At 35.9% G+C, this 20,068-nt stretch overlaps 1 protein-coding gene across 4 annotated transcripts in view; it reads left to right on the forward strand.

Annotated features, from left to right (window-relative positions):
* SNX29 (sorting nexin 29) overlaps positions 1-15,425 on the forward strand; it is a 130,706-nt gene extending 115,281 nt beyond the window's left edge. The window contains exon 22 of one of the 4 annotated variants that reach the window (XR_008468167.1): positions 11,301-11,413. Coding sequence is in view for 2 of the 4 variants with exons in the window: in XM_054212574.1 (XP_054068549.1) it covers positions 683-959 (277 nt within the window). In the remaining 2 variants the exon portion in view is untranslated. Of the gene's footprint in view, positions 1-682 lie in introns of all 4 variants that reach the window. The other 3 variants (XR_008468166.1, XM_054212575.1, XM_054212574.1) reach the window with 3 other exon arrangements.
* Positions 15,426-20,068: the final 4,643 nt, after the last annotated feature.

Raw genomic sequence — 20,068 nt, forward strand, 5'->3', positions numbered from 1 at the left:
TGTTGGTGTTCTGTAGCCTGCAGGTCAGGCTTTTGTGCAGAAGTAATCACTCTAGATTAAGGAAAGGGCCCTTTTAATATTGGGTGGTTCTCTGTGACATTTGCAAACATTTTTGGCACAGGATGGCATTTGCAAACAGTTTTGGCGTAGTGTATTTATGTAATCCAGTGTCAGAAATATCGCAAGCTAAGCTCTCAAACATGAGTTTATGATGTTTGCTACAGATCTCCTGAAATGTCAATGTCTCAGTTCAATTGCCCTTGAGGAATCTGTTAGGGAGAAGAGGAAGAAAAAGAAAAGGAAAAAAAAAAAAGGCATAAGTATTGAATATACATTGTTCTTTAAATCAGAATGTGTATGTGTAAATATACTCCCATGTGTAAATTTTAAAAGAATTAATATGCTGATGAAACAACATGATTTTAAATTTTTTCTTTACATTAAATTGTTAGATTTGGAGTATTGCAAGAAAAACTGTTTTGTAGTGCTTATTTCACTGGGAATAAAACCAAAGATTAAGTTTAATTACTTTTCCACAGCGGAAAAGATTTTGAGGAGCAAAAGAGGCTTTGCTGAGAGGTGGATATAAAAGCTTTATTCCTTTCTCTTAGCATATGAAACAGTAAGGAATACTCCTGAAAATGTGGTTTAGAAAAATCTGTTTATACGTCTTATGTTGCAGTCTTCCAGTGCTTATTCATACTCCTTTCTGTGCAACGCTGACAGTAATGGATAAATGGATGCATCCATTCAAATACATGAAGCAAATCGTCTTCATAAGGGAGGTATCTTTGTACTTGTGCATGTACTTGGCTTTAATCCAGACCGTAACAAGTTTGTTTATGCCTGACTGCACAGTTTTTCAAAAGGAGGTGGGTTATTTCTTTTCCTTATTTGAAGTTGTATTGAAAAATATTTCAGCAGCCATCAGTTTCTCATGTGAAAACAGCATGAATTAGCTACAGGCCATCACTGAAATTCAAAACATCCTACAGAAGCTTTGTTCCTGGCTTTGTTAATCTGCCAGCTATAAACATAGTCCATTCAATTCTGTTGTATTTCAGAGGCTATTTTTGTGGTGTATTTTTAATATGTTTGGCACTTCTGTGGTGATAGCAGAATCCATGAACAGTTAGCTGAAGGATTCTAGAATAACTCTTCTATTAATAACAAAAATTAATGGTATTCATACATACTTCCCTGCCATATCACTTCACCTCATTAACAAATGAGTAAAGAAAGTGGCTGTTGCTAGTTTTTTAGGAATGTTCTTTAGACTGCTTCGGAGGTTTCCAAATGCATTCTCTGTAGGTACAAATTAGGCCAAATGTCAGTTCAGAAATGCAAAATGACCTGAACTGTTGAGGTCTATGCAGAAATGATAGAGGTAGCTTCATCACGCAGTCCTGGTTCGTCTGCAGCCTGCAGAGATTGCAGAGATAACCTCTCCAGGCTTCTTCCACTTGCTGTTTCAGTATGGCCCTAACCCAGGGACAAGATGACTGGAGTACTTTGCATATTTACAACATCAGTCTAAGTATAACATCAGACTATTCTTGTCTATGATGATGTAGTCAGAATAGCTGCAGATTTCCTAATGCAGATCTGCTTTATAGTGAGACAGGCTTCTCCAGTTTACTCTTGCTAAAATAACCCAATTTTAGACAGAAATTACAGGAAGGATTTGTACTGGGATGGCTGATGTCACCGTCTCCAAGAGCAGACCAGAGTAATTTTTCTTCAGATCTCCACATATTAATTACACGGGCCCCCAGAGTTTGATTGTACCAAGAGCAGTATGAAGGGTTTTTTTTTAGATTAAGATTTTAAAAGTGTGACATAATTACACTTAATAGTAAGAGTTTAGTAAAATGCATGTGGTAAGAAGGAGAACCACTAATGTGCGGGTCTGCAGGGATTGCTGTTCACTGTAGAAAGTGTTAGAAAGCGGTCCCTTGTAAACAGCTTGCATACAATTGCTTCATTTTGCAACTGCAAAATGAGCCAAAGAGGCTGTTTCTTACTATTCCACGTCTATTTTAACTAAAATCTCATTTCTGAAATTTTATTCTAACCTTTAAGAACTCAGAAGTTAATTCGTTACAAGAGATTTAATTTATGAGTCTTAATACAGTTTTTGGGTAAATCATAAATATTCTGAACAGCTCTGAATGTCTGGCTCCTTTAAAAATCTTTCAGTGGAAGACTCCTACAGATTAAAAGAGAGAAATCCCAAAGCACTAGCTATTGAGAATAGCTAGGTATGACCAAAGGGAAATAAAATGGCACTGGTTTGCATTGTCAAGCAGACAATATTTTTTTTATATTTTTACTGTTAGTGATACAGCTGAGTCAAATGCATTTAAATCTTGAAGTCTCCAACAAGATCCAGTGCCCAGCTTTTTCTAAGCACAGGGCAGCTGCATGTATTAAAAACGCTTCATGTCTAACTGTAGAGGTGTTGTTACTGCAGTCAAGTTGATGTGTATCGCCTGCACACCTATGTAGGGCATAAACAGTCTTCCCATTGTACCAGCGTAGCCCTTTGCTTTCCAGGCCTGTACAGTTACATTGCAAGGAGGGACTGTAGGCACGTGCTGTATATGGTATCTTCTGAGACTCTTCTCTTGCTGCTTGCAAAGCAGAACTACCCTAACAAAGATAAAATTCTGCATCATTGTATTGCCTTCTGGTACTATATACGTTCATGTGTAATATTGACCTCTACATGTAGATGCTTCATTAATCCATTTCTAAATCGGGGAAAGTGATACCTCAGCAGCTTTTTCAGTTACCATTTGGTTCAAAATTTATTCAAAGCCATAAAATGTCCTCTGTCAAGGTTGGCTACTCTTCCTAACACCAAAATCTTCATGTGGCCGAAAGCCACAGAACTCAGAGAGACAGGGAGAGGAGGAATTTCCTGGGAAGTTCATAGGTGAAAGGTGAAAGTGCCTTTCTTGTGATCCCGTAACTTCCTTATGGGATAAAACTCAGCTTGGCTACAGAAGTAGATACTTTGGCTGTCAGCAGCCACTTACAGGCTTATCTATGTAGCTGAGAACTGACACCATTCAGCTGCTCCCAACAGCTATTGCCCAGTTGCCAGGCTTGCGGCTCCACTGCTGAATTGCACTTAAATGGCTGCCAGCAACAGGAGAGCCACAGCCGATCACCGTTGTCCTAACTTGTTTTTTCTTTAATACTTTGGCAAGGAGCAAGCTTATTGTAAATTTTATTTATTTTTATTTTGAACTCATTGGCAAAGTTGCATCTGCATTAGAGAGGGACCAAGATGATATGCTTTTTAAAGATTGTGAATCTGATGATATGTAGAGAACTGACCCCAAATTTCAGGAGCTCCTGGCCAGCAATGTACAGTGCATTTAACTCCCACTGGAGTTGGTACCAAATTTTGCTTTATGTTAGCCTAATTTGGTGTCATAATTAAAAAAAAAAGGAGGAGCCTGTATTTATCGTTGCCTTTTTCTTTCTTATAGAGAAAATAATTGAAATGTGACTAAACAGAAAATGTGATTTTGGTTCCTGATTACTGTGGTCTTTTTTTTGCTGGCCAGCCTGATGCTTGCTTACTTTCCTTCTAATCCATCAGGAATGTTGCATCCTGAGCTGGCGCCCTTAGTCATTTTACCAGGCAATGTCATACCTAGTTTGATTAGCTTCCCTTTCTGTGTTGGTTTAAATGTAAACATTAGTCCCTGTCTTCATTACCAAGAACAAAGTCAGCATTTCCCTTGTTACTCTGTTGACAGTACTCAATTCTGTACTATATTTACATATTTTCCCATCTTGATTACCTTTGTTTATTTGCAGAGTACAGGTTTAATTCCACTATGCCTCCACTCTCTCTGTGATTATGTTTCCAGGTGCAGGCACAGTATTTTCTAAGTGGTAGCCAACTCAATTTGAAATTTTTTTAGCTTGGAGAAACTAAAAATAATAGGCTAAAATTAAGACCAATCTAAATGCTCCCAAAGGTTGAGACTAAGACCCATATTTTTGAGGTTTTAGGTCATGGATCACTATTAGTATCAAGCTTGTGACTGGAGTGCAGTAAGTTGCCCTTTTTATTTTAAAAAATAAAAACAAAAATCAGAGTGATTGCCATAAAGCACTGTTCTTCACCTTTTTTTTATTGCTAACATAATTTCCAGAAAAGTTATGATTCTGTAGCATTCTAGGAGCATTTTTAAAGTCTGTTCATTTTTCACATTCATAGCTGTTATTGTTAACATGACACCCATTCAAATCTGGATCTGCCGCTGAGAACGGTCATGTCAGCTCTCTTCTGCCTTGTTGTCTATGTTAATATCATGCTGTAATCTTCATGAGAAATTAAGATACTTGAGAGAAGCAGCTGATACCTCTTAACTTGATGGAGCAATTAAAACTCAAGCACTTGCTTGGAAGATCAAAACAGCATGCTTTGATCACAACTTTTCTTTATGATTCCACTTCCTTTTATGGTAATTTTAAAAGAAGGGGTCTGTTATTAAAAATAAAATAATAATGGTAGTTGTGCAGGTTGTTTTTTATGATGGGCAGTTTACTTGCAAAACTCAAAGCAAAGACAGCTAAATTGCATTATTCCCATGGGGACTATTTAAACGGTGTTGAAAAGTGTAAATGCTTGTGCTTGTGGGCAGATGTTCTTGCCTGGCTGAATTTGGAGCAACAAAGAGTCAAGGAGGATGGAGCTCCTTGTTCAGAACAAAAGCACCAACAGCTGTTTGCTCCCTGAGTGAATGCAAGTGTGGGCGGCAGATTTCCAGGGTAGGAGACTGGTAACTGTTCTGCTTTACCCGTGAAGCTGAACTACGTGGTGTTGAAGGGTAAAAGTCAGACGTGGGGAAGTAAGGCAGGAATACACAAGTTTTTAATTTAAATTAGTCTGACTAGGTACATTAGTGAGCTCACGTAAATGATGGGGATGAACAAGTAGGAGGAAATGTTTCAAGCTTTCAGATTTTTCTTCTCTGTGATATTGGCAAAATTAGGCAAATTACAGGAGATGGTAAATCTCTCTCCACACACACACACATACACATACCCCCCAGCTTAGCATGACTTAGCATGAGAGGTGGTCGACATATTGCATTTTTTGTTCTGTGTAAACCAGAGGTGGGTAGCTCAAAAGTGGTCATACGTAATTACTTTTAGAGGCTTCTCATACACTAGTGTCTGAGAACACACTTTCTGTGAACTCTTTCTGATGTTACTTCCAATGCCAACCGTATTGATTATGGGCTGTTTAAGAGCTAATTCGGTAATTAAAGTTGTCTCCATTCCATGTCATTTTTGCGTGCAAACAACTTGTGAATATGGAGGAGGAAGAGCCTGGCTAGTCACTGTAATGCACTGCTGTCTCAGCACATTGAAGTTGCTACTTGTCAAACAAGAGTTTTACTGCTTTTATTTTCACATATATGATGCATTGTGAATCCTGATGCACGTCTTCCGGGTTTAGTTACCTCAACATTTTCCATAAAAATATATCCTAGATCTGTCTCTGCTTTCCTTAAAGATGATAATTACAGTACTAGCAGGAAAAAATAAATCCAGGTATTCACTGAACACTGTTCTTCTGAAAGCAAATCCTACATTTTGTTATTATATAAGCAACCTTGGAACATGTTCTGCTTCTGAACCATTTGTTCATTAAATTACCTGTCCCTGAGAAGTGGTAGATTATACTGCTTACATAAATTCAGGTAACCCCCAACAGAGTAGAATGTTGGTGATTTCTTGATGGAAGTGGATGGAATGGCCAAACTTACTGCCTTTCAACTAATCATGAAATACACAAAACAATTATATCAATTATAAATAAATAGTGTGTTATGGTGAACTTTTTCTTACATGTGTGTTCAGTGGTTTCTGGCTTTCTAGTTAGTTGTGAAGAGATCATTTGTGTGAGTACCGTATTTATGCATTGTGTTATTCTGGCAAGGCACCAAAAAAACCAGAAGGTAACTGTTCCCAAATGCAGATGTCATTATGTGTTAGAAAGCCAAGGAACGAGGCTCTAGGGATAAGTATTGCTCAGATGTTAACTAATGAAAGGTCATTTTTACAGGGTTCTGAGCATTTCTTGAATGAAAGAGGGTGTATTTCATCCAAAATTAATCATGGGTATTATTCATTGTATAGGATATAACTAATGGGTACTAAACATTTACTGTACGGTAACCATCTTGTTATACCAACTTCAAAGTAAAGTTAGTGGAAGGAAAAAAAACAGATCATCAGAATTACGTACAGAGTCATGGTTTACAGAAAAATTCAAATATCAGTGCAGGTGATGTTTATGAATCTTCATGCTGATATGGAAACTGATTTGTAGCATGAGAACCTTCAAGTTAGGATCATTCAAATTGTAACAAATGGAAGCGTGGTTATGTGTTTGTAATTTCGCAGCAAGAAGAGATTGAATATGTCATTATGAATACTGTGTTCTGCTGTAGAAATATGTACATAGAAGTAGAAGGAGCTGTACATTAATAAAACAGTTGGATAGAATATTAGAATTAATGCTTTTCATTTCTCGATCAATTTAGATCTAATCTTGGTAGGAAATGATTATTCAGTTTTTGACCTGACAGCTTTGCTCTAACAGTGTCTTCAGGATTTTCAATGTCAAAATGTACTATAGAGGGATTATATTACCCATATCTTTTTGTCTCTTCTGTTAATAGCTGACTATTTAAACATCCCAACTCAGTCATTTGTATTAATAGAGGGAGATCGCTGTTTCTCATTAATAATTATATTTCATTTCTGCAAAATTGGGAGTAATGGCAGGAATGTGGCTTCAATTATTTTTACACTTCAGCAACATGAAACAAGGATTATACCCAGATCACTGCAAAACAGGAGTTACTAAAGTATATAAAATGATTTGATGAAGTCAGAGTTAATAATGCCACTAAACAGGTGTTTTAGGTGACTTTAATCGGCAGAAGAAGGTGCTGAGATATGTTGTATTGGCAAGTCAGAATTAGTTCTCATTTGTCTAAGAAGGTTCTCTTACCATAGTATAGGTATTGTTTAATATGACCTTTTTGAGGAGGCTGCCTGCCTGAATCCAGTTTACCACATTAAATATTGGGATTATAACCAGAAATTAGATTATTATCATGACAAACAAAAATATTAATCACACAAGAAACTGGTAAAAAAGAGTCACCAAATTTGTCTGCCAGCTAATTCCTTTCTTCATGAGATATGTTTAACACAACTCAAGCAAAACTGGAATCATGAATGTCTCCAGAGATGCATTTACATGTGAGATACATATAACGCTATATATGAAATACCTGGTTCTGAGCTTTGCTACACTCTCAAGATGCGCTTATTACTTCTCTGGCTGGTATGAAAGTATTTCCAATTGCAGACATATTATACTATTTTTATAAGAAACTTCTCTCTCTGATTTTATCCTGAAGAGTACACAATGAGATGGGAAATAAATTTCTTCATTTAAGTGTTCACAACATCAGCTAAGAGAATACTGCAGTTCCATAGGCTAAGTACGTAAAGAAAACACACGAAATGCAGTTGACATTTTGGTACGTGGAGAGCACTAAATGAAAGGTATGAATAAACTAGAAGCTGATTAAAAAGACCAGTTATTTTAAGCTATTTTCTATAGATGCACCTCAGGCAGAACTTGACACCAAGACAAAAATCAATGAAGCTGAATTGGTATCCAAACAAACGCTGGGCAGATCGATCAGGAATGCTTAAAAGCTAAACAATGACCTGGTGGGAAGGAGGAATCGATTGCCTCGGCAGGTTGCTTTTTCTTTTCAGAATGGGACACGGTGAGAATGTAGACAAGAACTTGAACCTTTAATACTTGGACATTCCAGGGCTGAACGGGGTAATGCCTGGCATGCATCCAGCCGCCTGCCAGACTCAGCCTAGAAAATTAAACCCTGTTAAGACTTCAGTGGCTAATTAGGTAATAAAAAGAAAAGACGAATGTTATATTAAAACTGAAGAGGTGTAACTTGGATGGAGACTTAAAGAGTAAGTGCGTACCACAGGGGCTTGGGAGAGCTGTTCCGGAAGAGTTATTCTAGAATAGCTACTCCCTGGTTTAGATTTACATCTTTTAAATTTGTATTTTAATCTGAGTAAAGCTGTCAATTATAGGCGAATCCTAACTCCACCCCAAAAATCTATCCCAGAGACTGGTTTTTCTGAATGAGATGAAAGAGAGAGAGGATTTGCAAACATTGTGTTTAGGTATGCTTTTTCCTTCATCCCCCATCCCAAACACAGTTGGCAAAAATAGATTCAGAACAAGTGCCTCAGTTTCATCTTCATGTGCGTTTGCCAGAAATACTGTCAGGATCATTTTAAGATGTTCGTACCTCTGCCCAAGAGTTCATGGAATATCTGACCTGTCGAACTGCCCATCCGTTTAAAAAGGTGTCTCATTTAATACCAGAAACTCTGTAAGTATCATTTGACCTCAAGGCCAGAACTAAATTATTAAATCCAGTAGCAGGAGACAGAAGAGGTGGGAGATTAATCTTTTCCTCATACTTGATTACCATCCATTTTGGGGGTGGTTGGTCATTTTTTTCCCAAATTTAGTAGTTCAACTTTCTGGGTGTTATTTGAAAGTCATCGTTTTAATTGTAGAGTAAAAAGCTATGGAGCTGAAACAGACAAGTGAGATGGCAAATTTTCTCATCAGGTTTTAGAGGAGGGAGGATGAAAAAGGGCTTAAGATAAATACTTTAAAATGTATGATGACTTTTTAATACTCTAAACTTTTTTCCCCATACAACATAGAAGTTGATCAATTCAGCCCCAGTTCCAGTTTCCTTTTTCATGCTGGATGCATGGAAGATCTTATTCCTCAGATATAAATTGTTTTTCTGTAAGCCTACATAACATAATTATTTGTCTTAGAATTTGGATCGTCATTATAAAAATTAGCTTAGATGTTTAAGACAAATTATCTCTAATTTTGTTATTAGATATATCTCGTTCTGGAGTAGCATCATTTAAATTAGCAGAATTACTTGCAATTTTTGTCCTTCATTCACAGACACTGGTGTTCATGTAGTCATCCTAAGCTGATCTTATTACCTCAGCCATGCCTATTAGGACAGACTGATATTAATTCACATCTCTTCATTTTAGGGGAATTAATTTGGCACCTTTTGCGCTTTTTTCCTTGAATGTCATTTTTCCTGCAGAAGGGAGAAGTGACTTCCCATTGGACTGACACTAATGTCATTTTGTGGACATGCCAGCAGGAGGAGCTTGTGTATTAAAATGCACTTTCAATAAAGCAATCACCAAATTATAGTAATTGCACATAACACTGTGCTTTCTTCTGCAATGTAAACTACCATGTATCCGTAAGTAGCTCTCTGTCTGCCTGATAAAGCTAAAGTACTATCAGCAGTGGCCATCATGCTGGTAAATTAACCTATTTTAGATTCAGGAAAGCCCAATGAGGTGAAAATTTAATTTTGTTCCATTGTGTATTTGATATTTAGATGCTTTTATGTTTACATGTTCTGAAGAATATGTATTTAACACAAAATCACAACCCTCTGAAGCGAGTATCCTCTGGTCAATTTTACAGCAATAGAGTATCAATGCTGCACTGCTGCAATTTTATAAATAGTATAAAAATAATGAGTAATAATATTCATGTTACTGAAAGAAATCCATGCTAATGAGCACAGCTGAAATTGGATTCACATGATCAGAATTCTCTACAGCAACTTAGCTAGCATTGCTGAGTTTCAAAATAAGAAATCACAGGACCAGCGTTGGAAGTCCCAATTATCCTTGGCTACCAAGAATTAATAGCGTATGCTAAATTAATTTTCAGAGTTTTTATTTTAGTGACAAGAAAAGTAAGGAATTAAAGATCTAACTTGTTAATCTTGTTATTAAAGAATAGGAGGATGTATACCGCAGGTATTTTAAGCAATTTTTTCATGTGAAGGAAAAATCCTTTATTATTTTAAATGAGGTTACTTGAGACTTTTCTGCTCAGAAATTTAGACAAGTAAAATGCACTTCCATTAAAAAACACAATTTTATTTTCTGTTAATGTTTAGCATCTGAATTGAACGTGTTTTTTCTATATTGTTTTTTTATTATTATTTTAGTAACAGCTAATGTGTGCATTGCAGTTACAAAGCTACCAGTGATAGCGCTGCCTTATCTTGCAGAAGTGCTCTGCTTCCTGCAAGTGAATTTTCCACTCAGTCCCAGGACTTTTAAAGGCTTTTGCTTTGCAGGGAACTCTGCCTCGTGGGTGCTAAGAATGCTGGAGTGGAGCCTGAGTGTGCTTGTGGTTTTGCAGGGCTGTCTGACCAGTCGGGAACGTCACTCTGCAGGAAAAAAGGAACTACATAGAGTAAATTCAGTGGTTGTTTTAAAATACATCAGTGTTTGTTTGATTTGGCAAGAACTGCAGATGGGCAATTCCTCCCTTATGGACTTGTTAACCCACTCTGAAGATAGGTATTATATGTTGGGTTTTTTAACTTATAAAAATAAGCTGGGCTTTGTACGCTCTGTAATTTTACTGCCTAGCTGAGTTGCAAAATGCACAATTTAGTTTTATTTATTGATCTGTATGTAAGCAGTATAATTAAAACCATGTGGAGTCCTCTAAAAGAATGGCAAAAGTACAATGCTATCCCTTTATACTGTAGTTTTCCGAGGAGTCTATAGCCTCTGAATATCACCTAGGTAAGCTGGAATTTTATGTTACTGCTTGTTGTTGAACTTAATGTACTTCTTCTCAGAGTCTTTTCCAAAAGGCTCATTCATGTAAGACTATAGTCTGTTGTGGGTCAGAAGAGATTGAAGAATTCCCAACAGGGATGTATTACTAATGTACTTCATCATGTAATGATACATCCATCCATAATTAGAGGATTGTTAAGTAGAGCATCATCCAAGCTCTTGTCTATTTTGCTTGTACTTTTATCACTTCAAAATGCTTTTCCCACCATTTCTGAACTGCAACTCATAGAGATACGCTTTTATCCTGTAATTTGCAACCTTCCATAAAGTATTGAAAGTTCTACTAGTTCTCATTTTTGAAAGAGCCCATTTGTAATTCACACTTGAGATACCAGTAGAAAGAATGCAGTTCTGTGTAGTTGAAGATGTGTTTGCAGTCATGTGCCAGGCACTCATAACATCTGCTTTTTCCATGTTTGGAGTAACTATAGAATAATTTACATATAACATAAACTAGCTACTTCTGTCTTTATTTCTTGTCTTCCTAGTGATATCCCACCTTCTGGAGAACCAGTAAGTAAAAGCAATCGCTCGAGAGGGACTACGCGCTTCCCCAAATTATCTCGCGGCCATCAAAGAGAGCCACGAAGCCTGGAACCTCAGAGTGGTGATCTTTGACCCTTTTTCGTAATTGTGAATACTGGCACCATGTACTTTAAGTTGTTCTGTGATTCCTTCCTAGCCTGTATTTATAATTTAAGCTCCTGAAGAGACTACAGCTGCATCAACTTAAATCCTCTAAAGAGACATTCATTACTAAGGGTCATATCCTGATTAACTACTTTTGAAGGCAGTAATCACTTTCTCAAAAGAATATGAGGGCTCTTCACGAGGGCTCAGCAAACTGATAGGCATTTTATTTGTTTTGTAAAGCTGCGTTGCACATATTCTCCTTTGTGTTACTATGAATTCCTTGTTTGTATTGTGTTGTCTCCCTTTCTACATGTACATTTCTCTCTTCCAGAGAGACATGGGTATCTTGTCAAGACAATTTGTAATAATTTTTTCCTTAGAAGAACAGTTATGATTATCACTACTTAATATGTCAGAAAGATGTGCTTAAAAGAACCTCACTAATTTATTACCTTTTGTAAATAGAAAGACTGTTTTTTTTTATCGTAAAGCTTTGACAGACACAAAGGTCTTTAAAAAACTTGACAAAGTAGATGACAAGGGAAAAACATTACAGGTGGAAAATAGCTTTTCTACATTTCTAGTTAGATATTCTCAATAGCTTTCATTTGTGGTAAGTAATTCTTTAAGATCAGAGAATGTAATAATTTTTTAGTGAAATTTCAGTCTTGCTGTAAGGCTGGGTGCAATATTATTGATTTCTACAAACCACCACAAGGATACACAAAATTAGCATGGTACAAAATAGTGTTTTCAAGTCTTGGGTTATATTTTGTTATTAATTTGTTGCTGGTGTTACAGAACAGTCAATCTTTAACAGGGCAGTGTGGAATTCTTACTCTGATTTTGTAAAACCCTTCCCATGGTGATACTTAAAAATTGTCTGTAATGAAAGTGCCTGTTACCCATCACCTCTTATTGAAAAGTAATGTGTAATGGTACTACTGGAAGAGTAACTAAAAAAATTGACAAGAATTATTACACGTGATGGAAGTCCTGACACGGATTAACTGGAATCCAGTTCAGTATCCATTAGCTGCACTGCCGTAGGCAGTTAATTATATTTTAGCTAGCTTCTTCTTGTCATTAAGTTTAAGCAGTGTACATTCAAATTTTCTGTCAATTGTATTCTGGTTTTCCTTTGTGTAAGAACATCTTGCTTCTCAGAAGTTTTTTTGGATGATGTTACTTAAATTGACGTATCTTTTAATTTTATTATCCATTCATTCTATTAAATTCTCACATCAGTAGATATTGAAATCTAATATTACCCTGCAGAAAAAACAAGCTGATGTAATAACAGATGTTTTCCCTCAGTGCTGCACTGAAGTTCTAGCAAACTGGAACTTGTGTTCTGCAAACCTGTGTCCATCATGTGTTGTTCAGGCGGGTAAGTGCCCAGCCATTTTCAGTGGCACTTTTGAGTGAGTAAGGGTTTGTGGCACACAGTGAGGAGCATCCGTGGGCAGCTGCCCGAGTAGGAGCCCCCAGTGCTGGATTCCTACCATTGCAATATGTAGCTTACAGGTTGCACTGAATAGCAAAACACGGCGAAGAGGAGTGGGATTCACTTTTCAGGTCAGAAATTTCAGTAGATTAAATATCACAAAGTAAAATCATGTCACAGAAACGAAACAATGTTTTTCAGTCAGTCTCATTTATGAAGGAAACAGATAAATAGAAAATCCAAAAGGCCAGCCTGGGAGCTAGCTGATTTGTTTTTATTAAAAGATGAATTACTGTTCATGTTTTGTGTAAACTACAGCAGGACACTTATTTAAGAAGAAAGGAAAGTGAATAGCTTGTCAGTTAATGCTTCTCCAAACTCTTCAGTCTGATATGCTGCTGACTGATAGTTTAGTTTGTTGGAAAAAAAAGTAGCTATAATGATGGTCCACTTTGAAACAATTCTAAATTTGTTTTTCAGTAGAACCACAATGCACATCTGTTAACACTGAATTGCAAGGAAATCTGAAAGAAAACACTATGCGGAAACCTTTGTGATGTAGCTGTTTGTTACATGAAGCTATATTCATTTTCAGGAAATAATTCACAAATTAAAGTACTCCTTCTTCAGAAAGTTGCAAATGGTAAGAAATCTCACTTAGTGCCAACTAAATTAAAAAAATTTTTTTTCAGTTGTTTAGAAGGAATTTTTTTGTATCCAAGTTTGGCTCTAAAAATTATTTCATTCCTGATTATCTTGCATCTTGTAATTTTTAATGTATGTATGTAGATCACATAAAAATACTAAACGTCTTTACTCTGTACAAATCGTTCTTTGTTACCTTTAGCTGAATTGTGTATCAGCTCCTAAGATTACAGTCTCCAAACAACATTCACTTTGTGATACAAGATACCATAATGGGTGCATTACTAATCCGTTTAAAAGCTCATCTGTGGTTTCTCTAAAATCTCAGAAAATAATTAAATTAAAGCTTTTCTTCACAAGATAGCTTTTCCGCTTTATACACCTGGTTATTTGTAAGATCAGTGAGGTACTTGCATGACTGCAAGTAGATACCTAGTGATATGAATGCCCACATTTTTAGCACCTCAAGACATTCTAAAATGCCCTGACTTTAAGAGAATTGTACCTGTCACGAATCCCACTTCTTCTGTTTATTTACCCGAATCAGCAAAGACTGTTGAAGAAGGTTGATCGGCTTGTATTGAGAATCCCAAATAGTTATAGTATTCTTATAAAATACCTGTAAGTGTAACAATCATGCTATCAATTGAGTGATTTTATCAGTTTATCCGATGTCACCTAATTCCATGCATGTAGTTAGAATTTGTGTACTGGCTGGTACACCATGGGTTGATGGCTCAACCAGTTCTGGTTGGCTCCGTTGAACAGCACTGTCATCACAGAACCGAGGACGTGGGACAGGCTGGTCCCTGGAGCTGTTCCTGCAGGCCTCGGGGTTCCAGCCTGGTATGAGGCAGTGTGGAGGCATTTGTAATATCGATTCCATTTCATCCTGTTTTATCTTTAGACATATTAGGTCTCTAGGGCTGCTCATCTGGAACCTTTAGTGACTATTCAAAATAAATTGTAAAGATAACTGGCATTACTTTTATTTTAATGCTGTTCTCCAATCACATGCAAAATGAACAATTTCCTAAGAAAGACAGGGCAGGCAAGACTCTTCCATCTTTTGCAGATGTAATTGTCTATCAGTATTCATTACGTATTGACTGTGGTTTTTCAGAATCTCATTTATTTAGAGATTCTGTCATTCAATATAGAGAATGCATTGTATCGACTTGGCTTTTGCATTAAATCCAGTTTCTCAATAATAATAATAAATTTCCAAGATTTATATGAGGCAGGATATTGACATAGTTATAAAGGCTTAAATTGATATGTCCATTAAGTCACATACTCTTAGGGAGATTAATAATTTCAAAGCCAATCTTTTTTATGGAATTGTTGATGTGATAGTTGTAATCAAATTATACTATCTTACAGAATCTACTGCAAGTCATAAACCATCGTGATTGGATTAATACAAGTCTTTAGAGAAAGGGCGTAATGGTATTAAAGATCACTGGCTCAAAATTGTGGCCTATTGCTAAGGTGCATTTCTTTGTTATAAAGTAATGTTTTATTGTATGGAACAATATCTGCATGGTAGCTGTCAAATTAATTAATAAGAACCTACTAACAAATGGGGTTGACTGACTCAGAGCAGCAAGCTAATAATAAATGAGACTCGGTGAGCCCCAAGTGAACTAATGATACTGTCTGTCAGGACATGTTAATTATTTAGGAACATGATATTTTGTTAACAGAATCCGTTACTAGTACTTTCAGATATGGATGTCATTCTTTTTGCTTCAAAGCACACAGGGATCTCAGTTCTGCTATAAGTTTCATGCAATTTCAAAAGCTCAACACCCACCCACCCCCCAAACATTTTTCATCTAATATCTTGTAATTCTGAGGACAGATAATACATACCTGTGGACAGAAATACAGTTACCTACTTGAAATTACTATGAGAAACCTGTGGAACAGCTGTTTAAAAGAAAGAAAAAGACTTTTTTATCAAATTCTGCTCATATACGCCCTTGCGAATCTTGATAACAACACTGTGCTCTTCTAGCTGGAACTCTAGTATGTAAGAAAATAAATGTGTTTAACATAAGAACAGAATTTTCTCCTTGGAAACAATACTACTACTTCTGTATTAGAGCTTGACTCACTTCTGGAGATGTGGTTAAACAACTCAAGAAAGTAAAGAATTTATCTCCTTCAATTTCTGTAGGTTAGGATATTTCACTCAGCGCCCTGCATCATATCATAGAATATTAATTTGATTATTTAGCCATTCCAGTAGTTTCTTAGCATTATGTATTGAAAGAATCACTTTAATATATGAAATTACATATATGAAATATAGAATACATTTTAAAATATCAGTTAACCTGCTTTGTATTTCACATATTAAATGGAAAATAAAATACTTGTTCTACACAGTGGTCCAACACTGTACATTTCATTTATTTCTTACTCTGCACTAACTGTGCTTTTATGGTCCAGCTATAGATAACTTAGATTATTTATAAAATTTAATTTTAAAAAATAATCAGAGCATACTTCTAGTTATAATAATGGCTCAGTTTTTTGTTAATAACGGCATGAATTTATACTAGAAAACAGCACTGAAATGTTTAGAGGGGAATTAATTTTCCAGATTACAAATTGCTGCAAATATCTGGACTTTAAAAAAAATATTTTTTGTTGCACCTAAAAAAATGTATTGCACTTCCATGTAGGGGGAATCAGTTTCTTTAACAAGATTTCAGAAATGATGTCCATGCCAAGACAGAAGTTAAACTGTGATAGTTGTCTTTTTGAGTGGAGTATTAATCATTTAAGATGCTAAAAATCATAGAAATGTAAATGTGGTTGAAAATCTAATTCTGATAGGCTGCGCGTTCTTTCTTACTTAACACTGAGATAAATAACTAAGTATCTTGTATGTGGGACCAAACCTGTTGGCGGCTGAAGAAGCTGGATTTCCCTTTTGATTTGGGGGGGATTTTTTTGTTCTTGTTCCTGTTAAACTGTAGGAAAGATAGTATTAATTCTGTGGCATATATATATGTACAGTATTCACATAAGTATTAATAAACTGTTTTTAATATTATTTTAACTTGTTATGCTAATGTTTACATTATAGAATTTTTAAGCAGATGTGTATATATATAATTTTCTAAATACGTTCTTGTATTTTTTTTTAAATATCCTGTGGTAATTTTGTTGTAATCTGGTTGAAATATACTACTTTACAAAGAAGAAAATAAAATAACATCTTTTCTTGTTTGAAATAGAGCATGCTTACACCTTATTTATTCTTTTCAGCTGTTTTGTAATTGCTTCCATGATTTATGTTATTTTTTTCAATGTGTTTCTAAAATGATGTACGTAGGTATCAGATTTTAACTTGTTAAAATCTTATTATTTCATCATATGAGAAGTAGTATTTATTGAAAGAAAACTTGAACATTTCAGTTTATAATCACATATTAGATAAATCACTGACACAAGAAGGAAAATGATGCAAGTTTTTGTCTTGCATATTGCTATTACAAAAAATCTGTACCAAAGTTACATGGGATCTACTGGGAATTAAGTGGAATACGTAGAATTTCAGTGTCACTGGTGTTTCAGTACAGATCAGGAGAATAAGATCTGTAGTGGATTTTTACTCTGGAAATTTCACTCTCCCTCTGATTTTATTGCCTCTTTTAGAAAGTGAGAATTACAAAGCTGTTTTAAAATCTGTCTGGAGGTCTGCGATATGCATACAAGCTGATAACCCCTTGAAGAGTGCTGACTTTCACTTGGAAAAAGTTCTGAGCATAACTTCTCCCTTAATTTCTACTCATTGCTGGAGTAGAGCAGGGGGTGCCTCTGCTCTGTGGTTTCTGCCCAGGTACAATGAGCCACATTCCGCGCTGCAAGCCAGAATGTTATAGGAAAAGAAACTAAAAAACCCCCTCAAATGCTGAGTTCTTTTGCAAGGATTGATTTAACATGGTTATACTGTTTTGTGGTGTCTGGCTTTCTTATATTCAGAGTCCACATATGTATGTCTGATTTCCGTTTATTGAGATATGACACAATTGGATATTCAGACTGACACTTTTATATCCAGTTCATAACTGGATGCTTCCATATCATGTGAAAACAAGCCGCCAGATTTGGATGCTTCATTGAAAAGGAAAGTTTTAAAACGGAAGATCAATTTCCACCACACAAAGCTGTAATTTAAAAAAACATAGTGTTTGTAGATTCCTCGTACGCATAGAATAGTCTACTGATTAATTAATTAAAAATTTTCAGGCCACTACCGTTATGCAGAGATCTAATTAGTTGAACTGCGTATGTTAAAAAAAAAATTCATCATGATGTTTAGGTATCTGCATCTTTTAAAACCTGTGGTAGGTTAGGTATCTTTATAGGAGTTAGATGACAGAACTTTTCTTTTAATTTGTCTTGGTAATCCATACAATTTTGATGTTTCTAAGCAAATGTGGATGCGACTTTCTGAACAATTCCAATGCTGATACTACCTACTGATAGTTACAGCAGATAAGCTTTTTGTATTTCAATTATTTAAGATCTTAAGCAAAATGATACTTAAAAAGTTTTAATTAATAGTTTCAAGCCATAGTTCTTTTCCATTTCTGTCTGTCTGAGGTACTAGACCACAAATAACCCCAGGTTATTGGTGGGGGCTTGTTTTAGGACTGTATGAAGTAAAAGATCTCACTGTACCAGATGCACAGAATTTCAACACTGCGGAACGAGTATCTGTTCTGAAGGGGTGTTTCTTGCCACTTGAGATTTATTTCCTGGTCCACCAGCATGTCTGAGCCTTTGAACTGCTGTGGGAAGAGTGAAATCTTATCATTAGGAGAAAGACAACTAGCGCGATGGTGTAGATTCAGAAATCTCAGGTGGGCCAGAGAAGGCCGGTAAGGAAAGGTTTTATGCAATAACCCTTATGTGCATGTGGCAAAACCACTGCCTGGCTGAATTTAAGTGTATCCCACTGCCTTGTCCAGATGCTGAGATGATGCTGCTTAATCGCTACTTTCAAAATCCCAGGAAGAACAAGATCATTTAAAGGGACTACTGATTTTTCTATGAATCCAGGCAAAGATTCAGGTTGCGCTTAGGCAGTTGTAGTGGCTTGGCGTTTCTGTGTGGGCCTACAGAGTTTAAAGTTTTTGTCTTTTCAGGAAGAGACCTGTGCAGGATTTACTGCTTGTTTTTCCCAGAAATTTTAAGGACATAAGGAGAAAGCTTTGTACAAATGATCGGTCAGAAGAAAGGGCAAAGATATTTTTAAGATAATGTTTAAAATAAGATTTTTGCTACTGCACGTCAGGCTTTCCAGATGACCTTTTACGTATTGTAAGTGAACTTACGGTATTCCCAAAATTAAAATAATAGATAACTGGTATTTTGATACATTGTAAGCATGCTTGATTTTGTTCTAGAAAATCATCGTGCAAACTACAGCATGTGTGTTCGTCATGCTAATTTTCCTGAATTTTTCTTGCCGTTTTTTTTATCTGCATTGTAACAGCAGGCTTTTAGTATATGTGGTTTCTAAGTACCATGATGATAACTTTATTTTTACTGCCAATTAACAATATCTATGCCATTTTCAACATTGTTTAATTTCCCAGTATTTTAAATTTGCTCAGCAAGTGCTTATACCTTATGCAATACATTGTATTTGCCATTGCTAACTAAGTCTGTCTTTATTTTCAAAGTGATCTTGTATCCCTACTCACATCCAGTTTATAATTGTTTCATTCATTTAGGCCATTCATTAATTGGAGCATTAGATGTCCTTCCTATAGAGCTTTCTTGAGCAAACTGCTGTGTTCTGCCCTGGCTGTGTGCATGCATGCAGTGCCTCTTACAAAATAGGGTAAGCCTCTGCACTTTTTGCGTTTTTTTCCAAATGCCAGGCATACGTAGTTTGTGCTTGTTCATTGTATGTGAAGCTTTATGTACTTTCTTTTGTGCACTTGGACTTTTGCTCTTTACACCTCCTTGTGTTGAGCTTGTGATATTTTTGGAGTCTCTGTTGGATCACAAAGACCTGCCCTCCCACAGTTTTCTAGAATTCCTGTGCCTGGAAAATTCACCCTTAAATAGTGCTTCAGCTCCAACTTTAACTAGTTCATTTTCCTATTAAGAATATTTTCATAATTAATTTTATTCCTGGTGCTACACGTTGTCAGAAAGAGCTGAGGTACATCAAGGGTTTGTTTTACTCAGTGTCTAAGTCATCAACTTTGCATGGCATAAGCCTGTTTATAACAATTCCAACCACCGTCTGCCAGAGCTGTCAAATACAAGGCCTTTCTTTGTTATTGTTATTGTAAAATAGATTTCACATTCATATTGTATAGCTGCACTCTGTGAAAAGTATGTACAGGCTAAGTTAATACAGCAAGAAAAGAGTTAATCAGGTTAATACTGATTTTTAAATACCTAATTTTTATAATTTTTTTCCTTTTCCCTCACTTGGTTCCCTCTTTTTTTCAAGTGCTAATTCATCCGTGAATTAAGTCATTTGCACGTGTG

The sequence above is a fragment of the Rissa tridactyla genome, chromosome 8, assembly GCF_028500815.1.
Source record: "Rissa tridactyla isolate bRisTri1 chromosome 8, bRisTri1.patW.cur.20221130, whole genome shotgun sequence".
Lineage (NCBI taxonomy): Eukaryota > Metazoa > Chordata > Aves > Charadriiformes > Laridae > Rissa > Rissa tridactyla.